The 20368-nt window shown below is 48.4% G+C and overlaps 1 protein-coding gene across 1 annotated transcript in view; it reads right to left on the bottom strand.

Moving 5' to 3' along the window:
• Positions 1-20368, bottom strand: part of LCMT2 (leucine carboxyl methyltransferase 2) — a 753265-nt gene that overhangs the window by 183583 nt on the left and 549314 nt on the right. The window contains exon 12 of the mRNA XM_053705698.1: positions 8197-8294. Coding sequence (XP_053561673.1) covers positions 8197-8294 — 98 coding nt within the window. The remainder of the gene's footprint in view (positions 1-8196; positions 8295-20368) is intronic.

Below are 20368 nucleotides of genomic sequence, written 5' to 3'. Positions count from 1 at the left end.
CCCCAGTCACCCCAGCAGCTGCCAGTTACCAAACCCCGGCGCACCGCTATACCACACGGCCTCCGGCCACGAACTACCCTCAGAGAGCCCGGTTCAATTCGCGGGGCTACTCACAACCTATTCGGTGCTTTGGATGTAAGCAACTAGGGCACAAAAGACCAGAGTGTCCCCTAAACGCAGCGAACCAAGCACAGTCCTGGAGAAGACCCGCCGGCGGAATCCCACGTAATCCTCAGCCTGCGGCCCGCTACGTAGAGGCGCAAGAATGCTGGGGCATCCTACATGAGGCAGACCTTGTGCAAGCTGCCCACCGGAATAACCGGCAACTGGTTAAAGTGAATGGGAAGGAGGTCAGTGGTCTACGGGATACTGGTGCTACCATGACCTTGCTTCGAAAAAACTTGGTGTCTGAGAAACAGCACACTGGAGACACTGTGGCTGTGAGGGTAGCAGGGGGCACTGTGTTCCGCCTACCTGTTACCAGGGTACATTTGGATTGGGGAGTGGGCGCTAGACCTGTGAATGTGTGGGTCATGAAGGATTTACCCGCTGATGTTCTCCTTGGAAATAACTTGGTGTTACAAACTGCTGTTTGTAACTGGCCCTTTAAATGGAAAATTGCCCTGCTTCCCTGGATTTTGGAGAAGCCTATTTGCCAGCCTCCTTCCTCATGACTATGGCCCCTGGAAGATTGTGCCCCTGAGAGTATATTGACTTTTGTTGGGTGTGTGTGGCCCTTTGGGAACCGTCTGGGGACATATTGTGACTTTGGTGAACAATGCCCCCTTTAAGACTATGTCCCCAGACCTGTGAAATGACTTGTCCCTGGCTTTCTCCCACTTGGTTCAGTTTCATTGTATGCCATTAAGAGTTAAATTTTGTTCAGCTTCAAGAAACCTATTCTAAATACAAGTCTGCTGGGATTAGCTCTAATTAGGTTTAGTGATCAACTTTCCCATTGTCTAATCAGACTAGTATTGATAAGGTGGACTGCATTGTTTTATTGTGTGTAATGTTATCTGCTGAAGTAAATGTTGTGGCCTGTCAAAGGGAGTGTCTCTCTATCTAATATCAAATGTGTGATGGGGGATTTTATGCCTCCCCCTGAGAGTGTCCTGTTTGCATGTAACCTCAATAAAAAGCAGGCTGTGTGCTCCAGCACATGAGACCTATTTTTGACCCTCTAACTTGCAGCTTTGACTCATGTTTGTAGGGGACAGCTTATAATCACTACAGGGATTGCTATGTTTTTCATACTCCCTTAGCTACAGGGATTGCTACAGAAGGAAGAGGTTCGCCTACTGGAGCCTGGTCGTAGGTCCAGGGCGCAGAGCAGACGGCGAGATACCAGCCCAGCAGCGGTGGTTCATATAGTCTGCATTACTGATGGTGGCTACGCAGTAGTTATAGTGTCCACTGTGCTGCTGCTCCTTTGGTGAGCGCTAGGAGCATCCTTTTCTACGGTCCAACTTCCAGCCAGCCTGGAGGCAACCGTAACACTTGGCCCCCCTTGTTTCTGCCTACGCTCCTATGGGTCCCGCTGATGTTAACCCTGTGACTACCCGTGCCCAGATCAGTGCAGCAGAGACTGACCCACCTGCTGCTAAGCCCCAGGACGCTGAGCTCAGTAAATCTCTATCCGCTATTGATACGTGGAAGTCCCGTTACAATGCGCTGATGAAGGAGAAGAGGAGCGCAGAGGAAAAAGCATGTTTAGAACGTGAATCTCTGCTAGACAAGCTGCACCGACAGACTGCAGAAAACACCGCTTGAGAGTGGAACATGAAACCTTAAAGACAAACTTAGTGACACTGGAGGAGAAGCTGACGCTGGCTCATAGTGAGGTGCAGCAACTCAAGGGCACCCTATGTCAGTATGAAGGGATTGTGGATACCTATAAAGAGCAGGTACAGAAAACTCGTAAAGAAGATGATGGGATTTTGAAGGACTGTTTAGCCCTAGTCTGGGCACTGAGGAAGTTGAACCCTTGTTTGTATGGACAGGAATTCTCTCTCATAACGGGAATACAGATGGATTGTCCTGGCAAACTGACATGCCTACCACCTCCTAGTCCGGTCATCACCAGGTTGACCCGCCAAAGGGTAAAGCCGGGTCTGCCGGAGTGTTCCACAAGGGGGGAGCTATGTGACAGACCCTGTGGTCAGAACTAAAAGAATTGACCTTGTGTAGCTTTGAGAAGCTGTTTTCTAAAAGACAGGTTTGCTGGCCTTAGCTATTGTGTACTGTCATTAAAGTTAGTGATAAACATTCCATTGTTCAATCACATCTAGAGAGCAGACGCCTCAGTGATAAGAAAAGCCAAGAGTGTGTCTTGTGTTTAAGTTGTTATCTGCCTAAGTAAAGTAATGTGATTCTATTGTGGCCTGTCAAAGGGCGTTGTCCCTCCATGTAATGTACAACATTCTTTCAACCCCCCATCTGGGGGGTCAGACCTGCATAAATACTGGGCATATGAGCCTTAATAAAGACATTCTGTTTTAAACCTGAAAACTGGCTGGGTTGTGAATTGCTGATTCCCTATGCAGGACATTGTTCATCTGGTATTAACCCTTGGTACACTGTTGGTACCGTAACAGGACACAATGAAGGAACAATAATTTCCTGATTAATATTCCTATTCTAAACAACCTTAGGAAGAAAACCAGGTTTGGTACGTAAAACCACCTTATCAGAATGAAATATGAGATACAGCGAATCACACTGCAACGCTGAAAGCTCAGAAACTCATCGAGCAGAAGAAATAGCAACCAAAAACAGAACTTTCCAAGATAATAATTTGATATCTATGGAATGCAAAGGTTCAAACGGAACCCCTTGAAGAACTCGAAGAACTAAATTCAAACTCCAGGGAGGAGTAATTGGTCTAAATACAGGCTTAATTCTGGTTACAGCCTGACAAAAAGACTGAACATCTGGCACATCTGCCACACGTTTGTGAAATAAAATTGACAATGCTGAAATTTGTCCCTTTAAGGAACTAGCTGATAAGCCTTTCTCCAATCCTTCTTGGAGAAAAGACAGAATCCTATGAATCCTAACTTTACTCCATGAGTAGCCCTTGGATTCAGACCAATAAAGATATTTACGCCATATCTTATGATAGCGCTTTCTAGTAACAGGCTTTCTAGCCTGTATCAAAGTACTGATAACAGAATCAGAGAATCCTCGCTTTGATAAAATCAAGCGTTCAATCTCCATGCAGTCAGCTGCAGAGAAGTTAGATTTGGATGTTGAAAAGGACCTTGAATGAGAAGATCCTGTCTCAAAGGAAATTTCCACGATGGTAGTGGCAACATGTCCACTAGATCCGCATACCAAGTCCTGCGTGGCCACGCAGGCGCTATCAGGATCACCGAAGCTCTCTCCTGTTTGATTTGAGCAATCATGCGTGGAAGGAGAGGAAACGGTGGAAACACATAAGCTAGGCTGAACGACCAAGGCACTGCCAAGGTATCTATCAGTTCGGCCTGGGGATCCCTCGACCTGGATCCGTATCTTGGAAGCTTGGCATTCTGTCGAGATGCCATCAGATCCAATTCCGGTTTGCCCCATCGGAGAATCAAGGAGGCAAACACCTCCGGGTGGAAATCCCACTCCCCCGGATGAAAAGTCTGTCTGCTTAGAAAATCCGTTTCCCAGTTCTCTACTCCTGGGATGTGGATTGCTGACAGATGACAAGAATGGGCCTCCTCCCAAAGGATTATCTTGGATACCTCTCTCATCGCTAAGGAACTCCTTGTTCCCCCCTAATGATTGATATAGGCCACAGTCGTGATGTTGTCCGACTGGAATCTGATGAATTTGATGAACTGAGGCCATGCCTGAAGCGCATTGAATATTGCTCTCAGCTCCAGAATATTGATTGGAAGTAGAGACTCCACCTGAGTCCAAACACCCTGACCCTTCAGGGAATTCCAGACTGCACCCCAGCCCAGAAGAATGGCGTCCGTTGTCACTATCACCCACGCGGGTCTGCGGAAGCAAGTCCCCTGGGACAGATGATCCGGCGACAACCACCAAAGAAGAGAGTCTCTGGTTGTTTGATCGAGATTTATCTGAGGAGATAAATCCTCATAATCCCCATTCCACTGTCCGAGCATGCAAAGCTGCAGCGGTCTGAGATGAAAGCGAGCAAACGGAACTATGTCCATTGGTGCTACCATTAATCCGATTACCTCCATACACTGAGCCACTGATGGCCGAGGAATGGACTGAAGTGCTCGGCAAGTATTTAGGATCTTTGATTTTCTGACCTCTGTCAGAAATATTTTCATGGCTACCGAATCTATCAGAGCTCCCAAGAACGGAACCCTTGTCTGTGGGACAAGTGAACTTTTCTCTATGTTCACCTTCTAGCCGTGAGGTCTCAGAAAAGACAGCACTGTGTCTGTGTGAGATTTTGTCAGATGATATGTTGACGCCTGGATCAGAATATCGTCCAGATAAGGGGCCACCGCTATGTCTTGCGGTCTGAGAACCGCCAAAAGAGACCTTAGAACCTTTGTGAAGGTTCTGGTTGCTGTGGCCAACCCGAAGGGAAGAGCCACGAACTGATAATGTTTGTCCAAGAAGGCAAACCTTAGAAACTGATGATGATCCTTGTGGATAGGAATATGAAGGTAAGCATCCTTCAAGTCCAGGGTAGTCATATATTGACCCTCCTGGATCATTGGTAAAATTGTTCGTATTGTCTCCATCTTGAATGATGGAACTCTTAGAAATTTGTTTAGACACTTGAGGTCTAAGATGGATCTGAACGTTCCCTCTTTTTGGGAACCACAAATAGGTTTGAGTAAAATCCCTGTCCCTGTTCCAACTTTGGAACTGGACAAATTACTCCCATGGTAAAAAGATATTTTACACAGCGTAAGAACGCCTCTCTTTTTATCTGGTTTGCAGATAATTTTGAAAGATGAAATCTCCCTCTTGGGAGAAAGTCCTTGAATTCCAAATGATAACCGTGGGTCACTATTTCTAGTGCCCAGGTGTCCTGAACATCTCTTGCCCAAGCCTGAGCAAAGAAAGAGAGTCTGCTCCCTACTAGATCCGGTCCCGGATCGGGGTCCGTCCCTTCATGCTGTCTTAGGAGCAGCAGCAGGCTTCTTGGATTGTTTACCTTTATTCCAGTTCTGGTTGGGTCTCCAGACTGACTTAGATTGGGTAAAATTCCCATCCTGCTTTGTGGAAGAAGAGGAAGCGGGGGGTCCTCCTTTAAAGTTCCGAAAGGAACGGAAACTATTTTGTTTCATATTAACAGACTTATCCTGAGGTAGGGCATGGCCTTTACCTCCTGTAATGTCAGAAATGATTTCCTTTAATTCAGGCCCAAAAAGGGTCTTACCTTTAAAAGGAATAGCTAAAAGCTTAGTTTTTGATGAGACATCAGCAGACCAAGATTTGAGCCACAATGCTCTACGTGCTAGGATAGCAAAACCTGCATTCTTTGCCGCTAATTTAGCAATTTGAAAAGCGGCATCAGTAATAAAAGAATTAGCTAGCTTGAGAGCTTTAATTCAATCTAAGATGTCATCTAATGGAATCTCAACCTTAAGAGACTCTTCTAGAGCCTCAAACCAAAAAGCTGCAGCAGTTGTTACTGGAACAATGCAAGCCGTAGGTTGTAAAAGAAACCCCTGATTAATAAATAATTTCTTTAGTAGACCCTCTAATTTCTTATCCATAGGGTCTTTGAAAGCACAACTGTCCTCAATGGGTATAGTTGTACGCTTAGCCAGGGTAGATATAGCTCCCTCTACCTTAGGGACCGTTTGCCACAAGTCCCGAATGGTGTCTGAAATGGGAAACATTTTCTTAAAATTAGGAGGGGGAGAAAACTGTATACCTGGTCTATCCCATTCCTTTTTTATAATTTCCGAAATTCTCTTAGGAACTAGAAAAACATCAGTGTAAGAAGGTACTTCTAGATATTTATTCATCTTACACAATTACAATAGGGTCACAATCATCCAGAGTCGCTAAAACCTCCCTAAGTAACAGGCGGAGGTGTTCAAGCTTAAATTTAAAGGACGTAGCGTCCAAATCTATCTGAGGTAAAACATTCCCTGAATCTGAAATTTCACCCTCAGACAGTAATTCCCTGACCCCCAACTCAGAACACTGTGAGGGTACATCGGAAATAGCTAATAAAGCATCAGAGGATTCAGTATTTAAATTAATACCTGACCTACTGCGTTTACCCTGTAACACTGGTAATTTAGATAAGACCTCAGTAAGGGTAGTTGACATAACTGCAGCCATCTCCTGCAGAGTAAAGAAATTAGACGCACTAGAAGTACTAGGCGTCGCTTGTGTGGGCGTTAAAGGTTGTGACACTTGGGGAGAATTGGATGGCGTATCCTGATTCTCTTCAGACTGAGAATCATCCTTAGGCACACTTTCTTGACCTAATATATGGTCTTTACAATGTAAGGCTCTTTCAGTACAAGAGTTACACAATGTTAGAGGGGGTTGCACAATAGCTTCTAAACACATAGAACAATGAGATTCAGATTCCTCAATGTCAGACATGTTGAACAGACTAATATTAACTACAAAATTAGTTTGAACACTTCTTTATTGGTTAAAATAAACTTTTGAAAAAACGTGTACTGCGCCTTTAAGAAAAGAAAAAGTGAACAATTTTTCTAAAATGCTTAAAGAACGTTAAATAATTCAAAATTTAACATTAAAATTGTTGGTTCACCCAAAAATGACTGCACCCAGAAGTAAGGGCAGAAATAAGGCTCTTAAAGTACTTTAAAACAACAATTTGTCATTTACAGTAAAAAAATACCCTCTGCACCTCGCCACAGCTCTTCTGTGGCGCCTACCTGCCCCCAGAACAGCCCCCACTTCAGAACAGCTTGCCACAGCCAGGAGCCACCGGAGTTACTGCTTGCTGCTGCCTAGCCTGAAGGAAGTGCACATCTGACCGCACAAAAATAAGCCCCGCCCCTTAAGGTCAATGCCGGAGTAGGCCCAAACACAACCGCATGGGAAAGCGGTTTTACACCTAAGTGATGCAACACAATATAACCCCTCAAATACACCATCAAACATATGGATGTTAATGCCAAAAATAAAAACGTTATACATCGTTTTTCTTAGTCTCTCCCATGTCACATAATGCCCATATAAAGTCAACCATTATAATAAAATCTAGGGACTCCAGTAATACCCCTCTTATAAATTAAGATTACTGCTTACCCCATTCCCATACAGGGAAATAATGCCAGCCAGTTCTGATACACCAGGTCTCCTCAGAATAAAAAGGCTGCATATACCTTAATGCTGCTTGTAGCATGAAACCGGTCTCCACACTGAAGATGTCTCATGGTTACCTTCAGAAGTCCTGTGGGAACCAGCGTGGATCTTAGTTACAAATGCTAAGATCATCAAACCTCAGGGCAGAAATCTTCTTCCATATCCCCCTGAGGAAAATAGTACGCACTGGTACCATTTAAAATAAAAAAACTTCTTGATTGAAGAAACTAAAACCTCACTTTACCATGTCTTCCTAGTATAACACAGGCAAAGAGAATGACTGGGGGTGGAGGAGAAGGGAGGGGCTATATATACAGCTCTGCTGTGGTGCTCTTTGCCACTTCCTGTTAGCAGGAGGATAATATCCCACAAGTAAGGATGAAATCCGTGGACTCGTCGTATCTTGTAGAAGAAATAGAGGTTTCATGTCTCTTTAAGCAAAAGCCAGAACTTGTTGTGCAGCTCCATAAGTCTATTCAGTGAAATATATCTGACCTCTAGATGTTAGCTCCTGAGGCTTTTGTTTGACCTACTTTGTAGTCTAAGCACAAGAATAAGAGCACTATTGATTTAACTGGGAAGGAGTTTGTGCTCAATAGTGCTAATATTTTTGTACATTATTGTGTTATCAGATGTTTTGTAATGTGACATCACATATAAAGATATTAATGAACCTTTAAGCACTTTACAAACTGGGATTCACCCATAAAACAAAGTACAGGCGACGACCGATGTGCAAAAATAGGACCATATATTGAGGGGGTTATAGGTAGAGAAGTCTGGAACATGTCACAGAGAAGGAATATATAAAGCCTTATGGCATGGTAAAGCTCTGCATTGGGGAGAATTGATAATTATTGCCAACTACTATAAATTCTCTATTGCCAGAGACAATGAATATTCATCCTGTACCTGAACCTGCTGTAGATCCTCTGGACAAAGAAACATTGTGTCCTGTAGCGCTAAAGATGACAGAGAACGACCGCCAAACACAAAGACATACGACAGCCCTAAAATACAAAAAGAATACAAACTTGTCAATCTGTGTGAGTGTGTGCACATGTGTGTGTGTGCGTGTGCGTGTGTGTGTGTGTGCGCACGTGTGTGTGTAACTGTATCCTTGCTCTGTTACATCACATACAGTTAGACACATAAGAGATCAGATAGTAATGTTACACAATCACCTGCTAATCTTATTAACCGACACTGAGTATATATAAATATGTGTGTGTGTGTGTGTGTGTGTGTGAGTGTGCACGTGTGTGTGCGAGTGCGCATGTGTGTGTGTAACTGTATCCTTGCTCTGTTACATCACATACAGTTACACACATAAGAGATCAGATAGTAATGTTACACAATCACCTGCTAATCTTATTAACCGACACTGAGTATACATAAATATGTGTGTGCACGTGTGTGTGTGTGTGTGCATGTGTGTGTGTGTGCACGTGTGTGTGAGAGTGTGTGAGTGTGCACGTGTGTGTGTGTGTGTGAGTGTGCACGTGTGTGTGTAACTGTATCCTTGCTCTGTTACATCACATACAGTTAGACACATAAGAGATCAGATAGTAATGTTACACAATCACCTGCTAATCTTATTAACTGACACTGAGCATATATAAATATGTGTGTGTGGGTGTGTGTGAGTGTGCACGTGTGTGTGTGTGTGTAACTATATCCTTGCTCTGTTACATCACATACAGTTACACACATAAGAGATCAGATAGTAATGTTACACAATCACCTGCTAATCTTATTAACCGACACTGAGTATATATAAATGTGTGTGTGCACGTGTGCGTGTGTGCGAGTGTGTGTGTGTGTGCGTGTGTGCACGTGTGTGTGAGAGTGTGTGAGTGTGCACGTGTGTGTGTGAGTGTGCACGTGTGTGTGTAACTGTATCCTTGCTCTGTTACATCACATACAGTTAGACACATAAGAGATCAGATAGTAATGTTACACAATCACCTGCTAATCTTATTAACCGACACTGAGTATATATAAATATGTGTGCATGTGTGTGTGTGAGTGTGCACGTGTGTGTGTGTGTGTGTGTGTGTAACTATATCCTTGCTCTGTTACATCACATACAGTTACACACATAAGAGATCAGATAGTAATGTTACACAATCACCTGCTAATCTTATTAACCAACACTGAGCATATATAAATATGTGTGTGCACATGTGTGTGTGAGTGTGCACGTGTGTGTGTGTGTGTGTGTGTGTACTTGTGTGTGTGTGTGACTGTGCACGTGTGTGTGTGTGTGCAACTGTATCCTTGCTCTGTTACATCACATACAGCTAGACACATAAGAGATCAGATAGTAATGTTACACAATCACCTGCTAATCTTATTAACCGACACTGAGTATATATAAATATGTGTGTGTGTGCACGTGTGTGTGTGAGCACGTGTGAGTGTGTGTGTGTGCACGTGTGAGAGCAAGGATACAGTTACACAGTTACATCACATACAGTTAGACACATAAGAGATCAAATAGTAATGTTACACAATCACCTGCTAATCTTATTAACTGACACTGAGCATATATAAATGTGTGTGTGTGTGTGCACGTGTGTTACGTGTGTGCGTGTGCGTTTGTGAGTGTGCACGTGTGTGTGTGTGTGTGTGAGACAGTGGAGGGCAGCATAGCCCAGAACGACCATAATAATTAAGGCCCTTAGGAGTGTGCTGCTGTGAAGTTGCAACAATGTTGCAGTAGTGAGGGTGGGGTTTAGCTTACCCTTTAAGTAGTCAGCTCCCAAGGCCCAAACCCTCTTTTCCAGCTCGTCTTCACAGCGTCAGGATCATCTGTCAGGATTCCTGTGGAAGAAGATGTCGGAATTGGATGAGCTGATGATCGATGAGTTGCAGCCTTCCCCCCCTCGCCCGGTGAGTCGTCCCCCGGGGTCTAGCCTGTATCCTGAGGTTATGGTTGTCTCCCCCTCTCTCACCCCTCCTTTAATTCCCCCTCCGGTGTTGGTAGAAGTAGGTTCCCAGGTAGCAGTGGGGGTTGCGGTAGGCGAGCAGGGCTCCGTTCCCAGTGTGAGTGGCGTCGGGGGTGAGGCCTTACCTGAACCGGTCACTCTTACCGGTGAGGCGGTCTCCACGGCGGTCGCGCTGCTCCAGTCTTTGGCAGCGGTGCTTTCCGGCGGGGGGGTCGGCATCCCAGGGCGGTCCTCCAGCTTCGGTTCGCGCGTCGGCGGCCACGCGGGTATCCATGTCCGCGTCGGGGCCCGTCTCTTCCGGTTTGGCCGTTTCCGGTGACGTCACGTCCGGGAACGCCATTCCGGAATCCAGAAGCAAGCGGGCAGCATCGTCGTCTCCGCCGGGGTACACAGGTAAGAGAGGGGTACCCCGGGGGGGGGGGGCGACACCCGCGGGGGGTTCGCAGCGAGGCTCAATTACTCAGCACCCGCGTGGGGACACTGATTTGGCGGCCATGGAAAGGGGTAGAAGGTTGCATGAGGGATCTCATGAGCAGGCCGCAAGCCTGACCGGGGGGTATGATGGCACTTGATGGTGCTCCGATCAGGGTAGATAGTGTTTCTGAGGGGCAAGTAGTTTCTGAGGGGCAAGTAGCAAGGGCACATTCGCCCGGAAGGGCCCAGATTGGGGAACCAGGTGTTAATGAGCAGGCCGCAGGCCTGACGGGGAATACGCCTACTGCGCAACAAGTCGCAGGGCCTCAGGCCGCAATCACGCAGGCTGGGGGCAAGCGTCGGCCCACGAATACATCGCGGCCTAGCAGACGCCGTAGTACTGCATCACGCAGCAAGCGTAGCGCCCGGCAGGGTGCACGGGCGGCGCCCGCGGGTTTGGCCCTCAGCGGAGCTCCCCCAGGTGTAGTTACTAGGGCCTCTGCAAGGAAAGGCCCAGTTATCACGCCCAGTCTATGTCAGGGCGCGCAGGCTGTGACTGAACAGAACAGACAAGTGCAGTTTGCTAACGCAGTGATGAATGTGCGTGTGGCTGATATGGTTGATGATGGTATTGTTGAGTGTGGCAGTGATCACAGGAGCCCCAGTCCCTTAGGGTCTCGTGGTAATGTGGTTGGTGGGCCTGCGTCCCCTTCCCTGGGTACTCCTCTTTCGCATTTTTCTCCACAGATCATTATGGAACCCAGAACTGCATTACTGCCACTCCAGGCCACCCCCAGTGCCGTTGAGAGGGAGCCACAGTCTCAGGAGCAGCCATCCACTTCTTCTGGTCCTGTCCCGGTGCAACGCCTCTTGGGAGCTGGTAAGCACACTATTACTTTTGAACGTAGTGTTTTAAGTTCATCCTCGGATGATTCAGGTTCTGAAAGTGATAGATCCCTGGGGTTGGAAGCGAAAGGGCAAAAAAGAATGTATAGGATGGTGAAGTGGTTAGTGGAAGAAAGGAAGGCTATGGGTCTCCCCCCTGGTTCATTCCGCATGGAACCCACTGTTCCTATGCTGACACCTCCTGCGTCAACAGACTTAGTTAGCCCGGTTATGGGGAACAGGCGCAGGGCAGCTGTACATGGGGACACTGACACATGGCCTGCGTTTAGTCTACATGAACATCTCAAATCTAAGATGGTTCGGCACATTCAGGGTGGGAGGTATGTGCACATGTTTGAGCTTTCTGCGGAGGTTTATCGCCAAAAAGAAATGGCGGATGATGGCACAGGCCCGAAAAAATGTAAACGTCCCGATTCCTATGAGGAATGGCGCAAGTGCTTTCGGGTTTATGCATCCTGTTATATCTCTAAATTCCCCGATCAAGCTTTGAACATCCTGAAATATCAGGATACTATAGTGTTACGGTTACCCTTAGTCTCGCTGAGAGATGGACCGCTTAGTAGCCTGGATCCCTATTGCTAAAGAGGGGAGAAGCTGCTTTCCATAGTATTCTATATGAGTCTCGCAAATATAGAATAATCTCCCTTAGCTGCAGTACCGCTAGGATACCCTTCTGCCCACAAAAACGAGTCAACGCTGCGATTGAGGGTCAAACAAGAACTCAGGACTGGGATGCCCAGCCTGCTTTTTATTAAGGTTACATGCACACAGGGCACTCCCAGGGGGAGAGGGGGGGAAGCACAAAATCCCCCATCACACATTTAGATAGAGAACACTGTCCTTTGACAGGCCACAATAGGATTACAGTACTTAAGATAACAAGTTTACAAGTTCATCTTATCAATTAGCAGTCTGGCTCCAGAGGTGATTAGACAATAGTTTCTAAAAGCTGAAAAAAAAGAGTTAACTCTTTATGAAATGATACTTGTTACGTTTTTCTTGGAGCCCTTCTTAGGCGCTGGCTTGCTGGTTCAGGCATTGCTGCTGGGAAATAAGCTCTTCACAACAAAATAACTAATGCTTCTGTAACAGTGCTCCCTTTCTGTGGAACACTCTGGCAGACACGGTCTGACCCCTTTTCGGGGCAGACTAAGGCTGTCCAGACCGCTGGTTATGCGGGGCTGAGGTCGGTTTGTCTGGACAACCCGTCGGCGTTGCCATTCTGTTTCCCAGGTCTGTAAGTAATGGTGAAATTGAAGGGTTGCAACGATAAGCTCCAACGTAATAGCCTGCCGTTATCTCCAGAGACCCGGTTCAGCCACACCAACGGGTTATGGTCGGTGACCAGAGTGAACTCCTGACCATATAAATAGGGAGTCAATTTCTTTAATGCCCACACCAAAGCCAAACACTCCTTTTCGACCGCTGCATAGCTGACTTCGCGGGGCAGGAGCTTCCGGCTGATGTAGGCAACTGGATGCTCCCCTCCATCTTCGCCTACTTGGCTGAGGACGGCTCCCAGCCCGAACATGGAAGCATCTGTATGGACGATAAAACGTTTGTTAAGGGCTGGGGCCGCCAAGACAGGAGCGTTAATTAGAGCATTTTTGAGAGCCTGGAAAGCCGTTTCACAGTGGGGGAGACCACAGGACCTGTCGAGGTAAGTTCTTCTTGGTCAAGTCAGTCAGGGGTTTGGCAAGTGTGCTGTAGTCTGGTACGAACCGTCTATAGTACCCTGCCGTGCCCAGGAAGGCTAGGACCTGAGTCTTAGTGATGGGGGTGGGCCAATTGGCGACAGCTTCTATTTTGGCCGGCTCTGGTCGCTGCTTTCCACACCCCACCCGGTGACCCAGGTACTGTACCTCGGCCATCCCAAAGTGGCATTTTTCTGGCTTCAGAGTCAGGCCAGCAGCCCGGATCTGATCCAGAACCATTCCCACATGAGCTAAGTGGTCCTCCCAGGACTCACTGTGGATCGCTATGTCGTCCAGGTAGGCGCAAGCAAAACTCTGGAAGCCATCCAGGAGCCTATCCACCAAGCGCTGGAATGTAGCTGGGGCATTCTTCATCCCAAACGGCATTACCCTAAACTGATATAAGCCGAATGGGGTGACGAATGCCGACTTGGGGATAGCCTCCGGGGCCAGGGGAATCTGCCAGTAACCTTTGCAGAGGTCAATAGTGGTCAGGTAATTTCCCCTGGCTATACGATCGAGTAGCTCGTCTACCCTGGGCATAGGGTAAGCGTCCGTCACGGTATTTTCATTGAGCCTCCGATAGTCTACGCAGAACCGGGTGGTCCCATCTTTCTTGGGCACCAAGACAACTGGGGAGGCCCAGGGACTATCGGAGGGCTCAATTACCCTGAGCTGGAGCATCTCATCGATCTCCTTCTTCATTCCTGGGTGTCTGGTGCGTATTAAGGGGGCAGCTAGCCATGAAATGCCCTGGTTGCTTGCATCGGTGGCAAGTCGGTCTGGGACGCTCAGAGCTGTTATTGGGTGGTCCTGAGTGTCGGACGGGCCTTGTGGGCACCGGGGCTCGGAATTCAGTACGAGGGGGTGCACGGTAAACCTCTCTGGGTTCGACCCGTGCTGGAGCTCGGTAGTTCATGGGTTCGTGAAGACGGGAGTCATAATGTTCATCGGCCAATTTGGCTGCTTCTTCTAAGGTAGAAGGCCGCCTGTCTTGCAGCCATTCCTTCCCTTGCTGTTCCATGCCATTATAAAAATGTTCTAAGAGAAACAATTGTAAAATTTCCTCCCCAGTCACCGCTTTACTTCCGCTCAGCCAGTGATTTGCCGCTCTCCGCATTCGGTGCGCCCATTCCATATGGGTATCGTTAGGCTTCTTTTCCGTGCCCCGAAACTGTCGGCGATACGTGTCCGGAGTTACAGCGTACCGTCGCAACAGTGTCTCCTTAACTAGCTCATACTGTGTCACTTCCTCAGCACCCAGAGTACGAAAGGCTTCCAGGGCTCGCCCGGATAGTTTCCCAGACAATATCGTGGGCCACTCTCTGTTGGGAATCTGGTGCAGGGCACATTGCCTTTCGAAGTCCGCCAATTATTCATCAATCCCTGTCTCGCTCTCTTAGGAAGGGTCGAAATGCCGCATAGGTATCTGGGCCTCCCAGCATTTTTCGTCAGGATGATTTACCTGCGGGGCTTCAGCCATTGCGGTGTGCATTTCGCTAGGTTGAGTTCGTGGGCTCGAGGTCTCTTCGTATATTCCTCGTCCGCCCTCTGCCATCAACTGCTGTACCAATTCCATGGAGGGGTTCGGCCCGTATAATGAGAGCCTTTCCCGAACAAATCCTGGTTTTTTGCTCACTAATCGAGGTCGGTGTTTCCCGCCATTGTGATGCTCTGACAGTTCGGCAATTTCTGCGATCAGCTCTACTCATCGGCCGGTTGCTGGCGTACCCCCCTCTGCTTTCAAGTAAATCCTTTTGGGTTGTGACGCTTTCAATTTTTCCGAAGCGCTCTCCATCTCGTTCTGTACCTCTCCTAGGTAATCCAGGAAAATCCCGCCGCTGCCAGCCAAATGTTACGGTTACCCTTAGTCTCGCTGAGAGATGGACCGCTTAGTAGCCTGGATCCCTATTGCTAAAGAGGGGAGAAGCTGCTTTCCATAGTATTCTATATGAGTCTCGCAAATATAGAATAATCTCCCTTAGCTGCAGTACCGCTAGGATACCCTTCTGCCCACAAAAACGAGTCAACGCTGCGATTGAGGGTCAAACAAGAACTCAGGACTGGGATGCCCAGCCTGCTTTTATTAAGGTTACATGCACACAGGGCACTCCCAGGGGGAGAGGGGGGGGAAGCACAAAATCCCCCATCACACATTTAGATAGAGAGCACTGTCCTTTGACAGGCCACAATAGGATTACAGTACTTAAGATAAACAAGTTTACAAGTTCATCTTATCAATTAGCAGTCTGGCTCCAGAGGTGATTAGACAATAGTTTCTAAAAGCTGAAAAAAAAGAGTTAACTCTTTATGAAATGATACTTGTTACGTTTTTCTTGGAGCCCTTCTTAGGCGCTGGCTTGCTGGTTCAGGCATTGCTGCTGGGAAATAAGCTCTTCACAACAAAATAACTAATGCTTCTGTAACATATAGAAACAGTGTACGAGAAGTACAGGGAGGGAGCTTGGCGCGACTACGACGCTGCCTTCCGTAGGAAGATGGTTGGGTACCCTCTCCTTACTTTCAGTGACGTTGATTCACGTTTGTGGGCGCAATTGGGTCCTGAAAAACAGGCGGCGCCTGTTCTAGCAGTCGGAGCGTCGGGGGGCGTTAAGGCCTCGCAGCGCTCTCGACGGCGGCCCACAGGGGTGTGCTGGCGCTTCCAGGACAAATTGTGTACCAGGGGAGCGGCATGCGCATTTCGGCATGCGAGCAAAACCTGCGGTGGCGGCCACTCGGGGTCCGAGTGTACCAGAACCCAGGACGCGGGTCGTCCCCAGGAGAGACCAGCAGCTGGCTCCAAACCTTTCCCTGTTGGAAAGGGCGGCCACACCTCTGAAGGTGGCCGTAATTGAGAAGTGGCTGCTGCTGTACCCGTTTAAAGAACAGTTCCTGAAACACAGAAAAAAGAGAGGCGCTCTTCGTTTAATATGTCCTAGAACGATGTGACCAGATGTATTAAGCAATGGAAATATACTCACAAACGACCATGCACCCACAGTGCAATAACGAGCAGGCCGAAACTTCGGAGCCGTTCGGCTGACTCACTAAGACGATAGGCACTTGGGACCAAAGCGAGGCTCACCAGAATGACCACTTCCGTTGGTGTGTGGGGACCAGGATACCAAACTGCTGGCAAAAAAGAATGTAACCCTTGGTGTGGGAGCTCCAACCAGGCGGAGGTCCCAAATTGTTAAAGGGAAAGATTAAATCCAATGTCCAGAGCAAGGATTAAACAGTAATTTCTTTATTAAAAACAATTAAAAGTTGTTGCTTAGCAACGCGTTTCTCGGCTGAGTGCCGTTTCTTCAGGCTCTTTCTGGTCATTCTGGTGAGCCTCGCTTTGGTCCCAAGTGCCTATCGTCTTAGTGAGTCAGCCGAACGGCTCCGAAGTTTTCGGCCTGCTCGTTATTGCACTGTGGGTGCATGGTCGTTTGTGAGTATATTTCCATTGCTTAATACATCTGGTCACATCGTTCTAGGACATATTACACGAAGAGCGCCTCTCTTTTTTCTGTGTTTCAGGAACTGTTTTTGTATCGATAATCTGTGGAGAGAGCTGCCAATTCCCCAGCAACAGGAATTGTTTGTATGGACTTTTTTGTCACTCACCAATTTAATCCGGACTTTATTTCCTTTATTTCTTTTATATTGTTTTTATTTTTGCATTTATTGTTTGTTGTATAAGTTGAATTTGGCGCACCTCCCTTCCTTTTGACACTTATTCCCTGCAGGGTAAGGTGTTAGTTTGTTTTGACTCGTTTAAAGAGGCCGCCTTGCTACTTAAAGGCGGTCTGCGGTCGGGATTTATCCCAGTTGGATCGCACGTGGTGGGTTCCTCGACACGCAGGAACCTAAAGTCCGCATATCAGTTTCCTGAGGTGTTGCGGGATAAACTGAATAAAGAAATTGGGCTGGGTCGTATGGCAGGTCCTTTTGGGGAGATTCCCCTTCCAGGGTTGGTTGTTTCACCTTTGTGGGTTGTCCCAAAAAAAGGAGCCGGGGTAAATTCCGGCTCATCCAACACCTGTCCTTCCCAAAGGGTCGTTTGGTGAACGACGCCATACCCCCTGAGCTTAGCTCAGTTTTCTATCAATCATTTGATGAAGCGTTGGGGCTGGTTTGCCGGGCGGGGGGCCGGAGCCCTGATGGCAAAGTTTGGATGTGGAATCATGCTTTTTCGGCTCCTGCCTATTCACCCCCTCCTCTTTAGGCTCATGGGGTGTTATTTTGAGGGGCAGTACTACGTGGACAAATGCTTGCCCATGGGGTGCTCAATTTCGTGTGCTTACTTCGAGGCTTTCAGCTGCTTCTTGCACAGGGCCATCACGGAGGTGGCCGGATTCGACGGCCTGGCACACTACTTGGATGATTTTCTGCTTGTCGGGCGGACAGGGTCATCTGAGTGTGCTTTCTTGATGAAAGTCACCAGGGTTCTGATGGATAGAATGGGAGTTCCTCTGGCGGAGGAGAAGTCCCAGGGTCCTTGCACGTGCCTTACTTTCTTGGGCATCGAAGTTGATTCGGTGGCAAGGCAGTGCCGTTTGCCACAAGAAAAAATTCAGCGCATGTTGGAGTCAGTACGCGCTATGAGAACAGAGCTTTATCGCTCCGTAAAAGACCTTCAAATCCTATTGGGTTTGCTGAATTTTGCCGGCAGGATTATTCCTATGGGTAGAATATTCCTCCGCAGGCTTGAGAGGCAGCTGTGCGGAGAAAGATCGCAGACCCGGAGGTTCCGGGTGTCTGCTGAGATGGTGGAAGATCTTAAGGTCTGGGAAGAATTTCTCCTCCACTTTAACGGGATCTGCCTGTGGCGGGAGGTGGTTTCTTCTAACGCAGCGATCCAGTTGTTCACCGATGCGGCTGGGTCCCACGGGTAAGGGGCTTTCTTGGCCGGGCAATGGAGCGCCGGCCCATGGCCCGCCGCGTGGATAGAAAGAGGCTTAGTTAGAAACCTATGCCTTCTTGAACTGTTTCCCATCCTGGTCGCTCTTGACATTTGGGGCGATCAGCTTCGCGACCGTGAGGTGATTTTCTGGACGGATAACATGAGCGTTGTCTATGCTGTCAACAGGCTCTCATCTAGATCCCCTCCGGTTGTGCGGTATTTGAGGCTGTTAGTGCTGAGGTGTCTGCACCTGAATATTGTGTTCCGTGCTAAGCATGTCCCGGGCGTCCAGAATAGGATTGCGGATGCGCTCTGCCGTTTTCAATGGGAAGCATTTTATGCACTGGTGCCCGATGCAGACACTAACGGATTGTCCTGTCCCACTTACTTATGGCAGGTGGCGCTGGATGGGGCCCCTTGATTGCGATGGTTCGTGCTTCCCTCGCTCCGTCTACCTGGGCTACCTATGTGAAATACTGGGCGGAGTGGATCGCTTTTTGTGACTTCAGGGGCCGTCCCTCCTGTGACGGGGACCAGTGGGGCTTACTGGAATGGATTACCGAACTTAAAGGTAATGGGGTTTCGAAGACTGCGGTTGGGTCACGCCTGGCGGCGGTGTCCTTTTTCTGCAAATTGTATGGGCTTGCTGACTCCTCAAAGACCTTCCTGGTTAGGCAGGTACTTCGAGGCTGGGGGCGTATGGCGCCCAGGGCCAGGGATTTCAGGGAACCAGTTACCATCGAGCGTCTGGTAACGTTATGCCGAGTTTTGCCGGCGGTTTGTTCATCCGCCTACGAAGCTACCCTGTTCTCAGCCGCCTTTGAGCTGGCTTTTCACGGGGCTCTTAGGGTAGGGGAAATTGTCCCGCCCTCTAAGAAGATGGGCGGCCTTTTGCTGCCCCATGTCAGAGACGATGAGTCGTGTATTTTGGTTTTTATCCCCAGATCCAAAACAGACCAAGAAGGGAGAGGTGCCTGGTTATCTTTGCCGGCCCATGACGAATCTGTTTGCTGCCCGGTCAGACTGATCAAGGCCTATATGGATGTGCGTCCTGAGGGTTTCTCACAATTTCTAGTTCACGAGGACGGTTCCCCGTTGACTAGGTTCCAGTTTAGAAAGGTATTGGCCTGGGCAGCATCAAGGGCAGGTCTTGACCCAAGGGTCATTGCTCCCCATTCTTTTAGAGTGGGCGCGGCCACCACTGCCGCTAGTTTAGGTTGTCGGCTGACCATATTAGAGCTCTGGGGAGATGGAGGTCGCAAAGGTATCTTTTATATGTTAGGCCTTTGACTGTTTAGATGTTGATTATGTTTTGCAGGTGCAATGGTTAACCTCTGTTTCTTTTCTTAGGACCAAGGAGCGGTCCACTGAGAGTATGGATTGCGGGGCATTCGTACATCCACTGGGCGGAGCTTCGGGCGATTGCGAGACCAGATGGGCATCAGCTGGGGTTTCCCTCTTCCCGAGTCACTGTTAGGTGGTTAGGGCGCAGGGGGCTTACGTGGCAGGCTCTGCCTGGGTTGCTGCAGGGGGGCCTTGCGCAGGTGGGAGAAACCCCATGTACTTATCATCCACGCAGGTGGAAATGATATGGGGCTCCTACCGTGCAAGCAGCTCAGTGCGGTTATTCAGTCGGATCTGCGCACGATTCAGGCGTGGATTCCCCAGGTCAGGATAGGATGGTCTAACATCATTCCCAGGATAGAATGGCGCCATATGCAGTCTCATCGCGCAGCTTTCCAGGTCCGCAAGAAAATTAACAGAGAAGCTAGGATTTTCTTAGGGCAGTCAGGAGGGTTTGTTGTGGAACATGGGAACATATCAACGGCTGAGAGGTGCCTCTACAGAAGGGACGGGGTGCACCTCTCTGAGAGGGGCATTGACCTGTTCCTCTGTAATTTGAGGCGTGCTATACTTAATCATCTATAGGTGTGGCGGCAAGAGGTGAGCCTGTTGGGCTATCTCTTGTGGCGGTTGGTCCGCGCCCCGGTTTGCCATCAGAGGTAGAGTGACGGCTGCCCAGGGGAGGGCGATCTCTGCAGGCGCGCGCCTGGGGTCCCTCCCATTCTAAGATGCCGAGAACTCCCTAAGCTTCTGCGGCAGCTGAGCTCCGCTTGTGTGGGCATTCACGGGCGCGGTCCATTCTTCCTAGCAGGGGGTTCCTACTCCTAACTAGATTGCCGCCACATGTTTTAGCTGGCCCCGTTGAGTCCAGCCGGTTCTCAGGT

The sequence above is a fragment of the Bombina bombina genome, chromosome 3, assembly GCF_027579735.1.
Source record: "Bombina bombina isolate aBomBom1 chromosome 3, aBomBom1.pri, whole genome shotgun sequence".
In the NCBI taxonomy this organism is placed as follows: domain Eukaryota; kingdom Metazoa; phylum Chordata; class Amphibia; order Anura; family Bombinatoridae; genus Bombina; species Bombina bombina.
The sequence above is the reverse complement of the archived record's forward strand: the minus strand, read 5'-3'. Positions and strand labels throughout refer to the sequence as shown.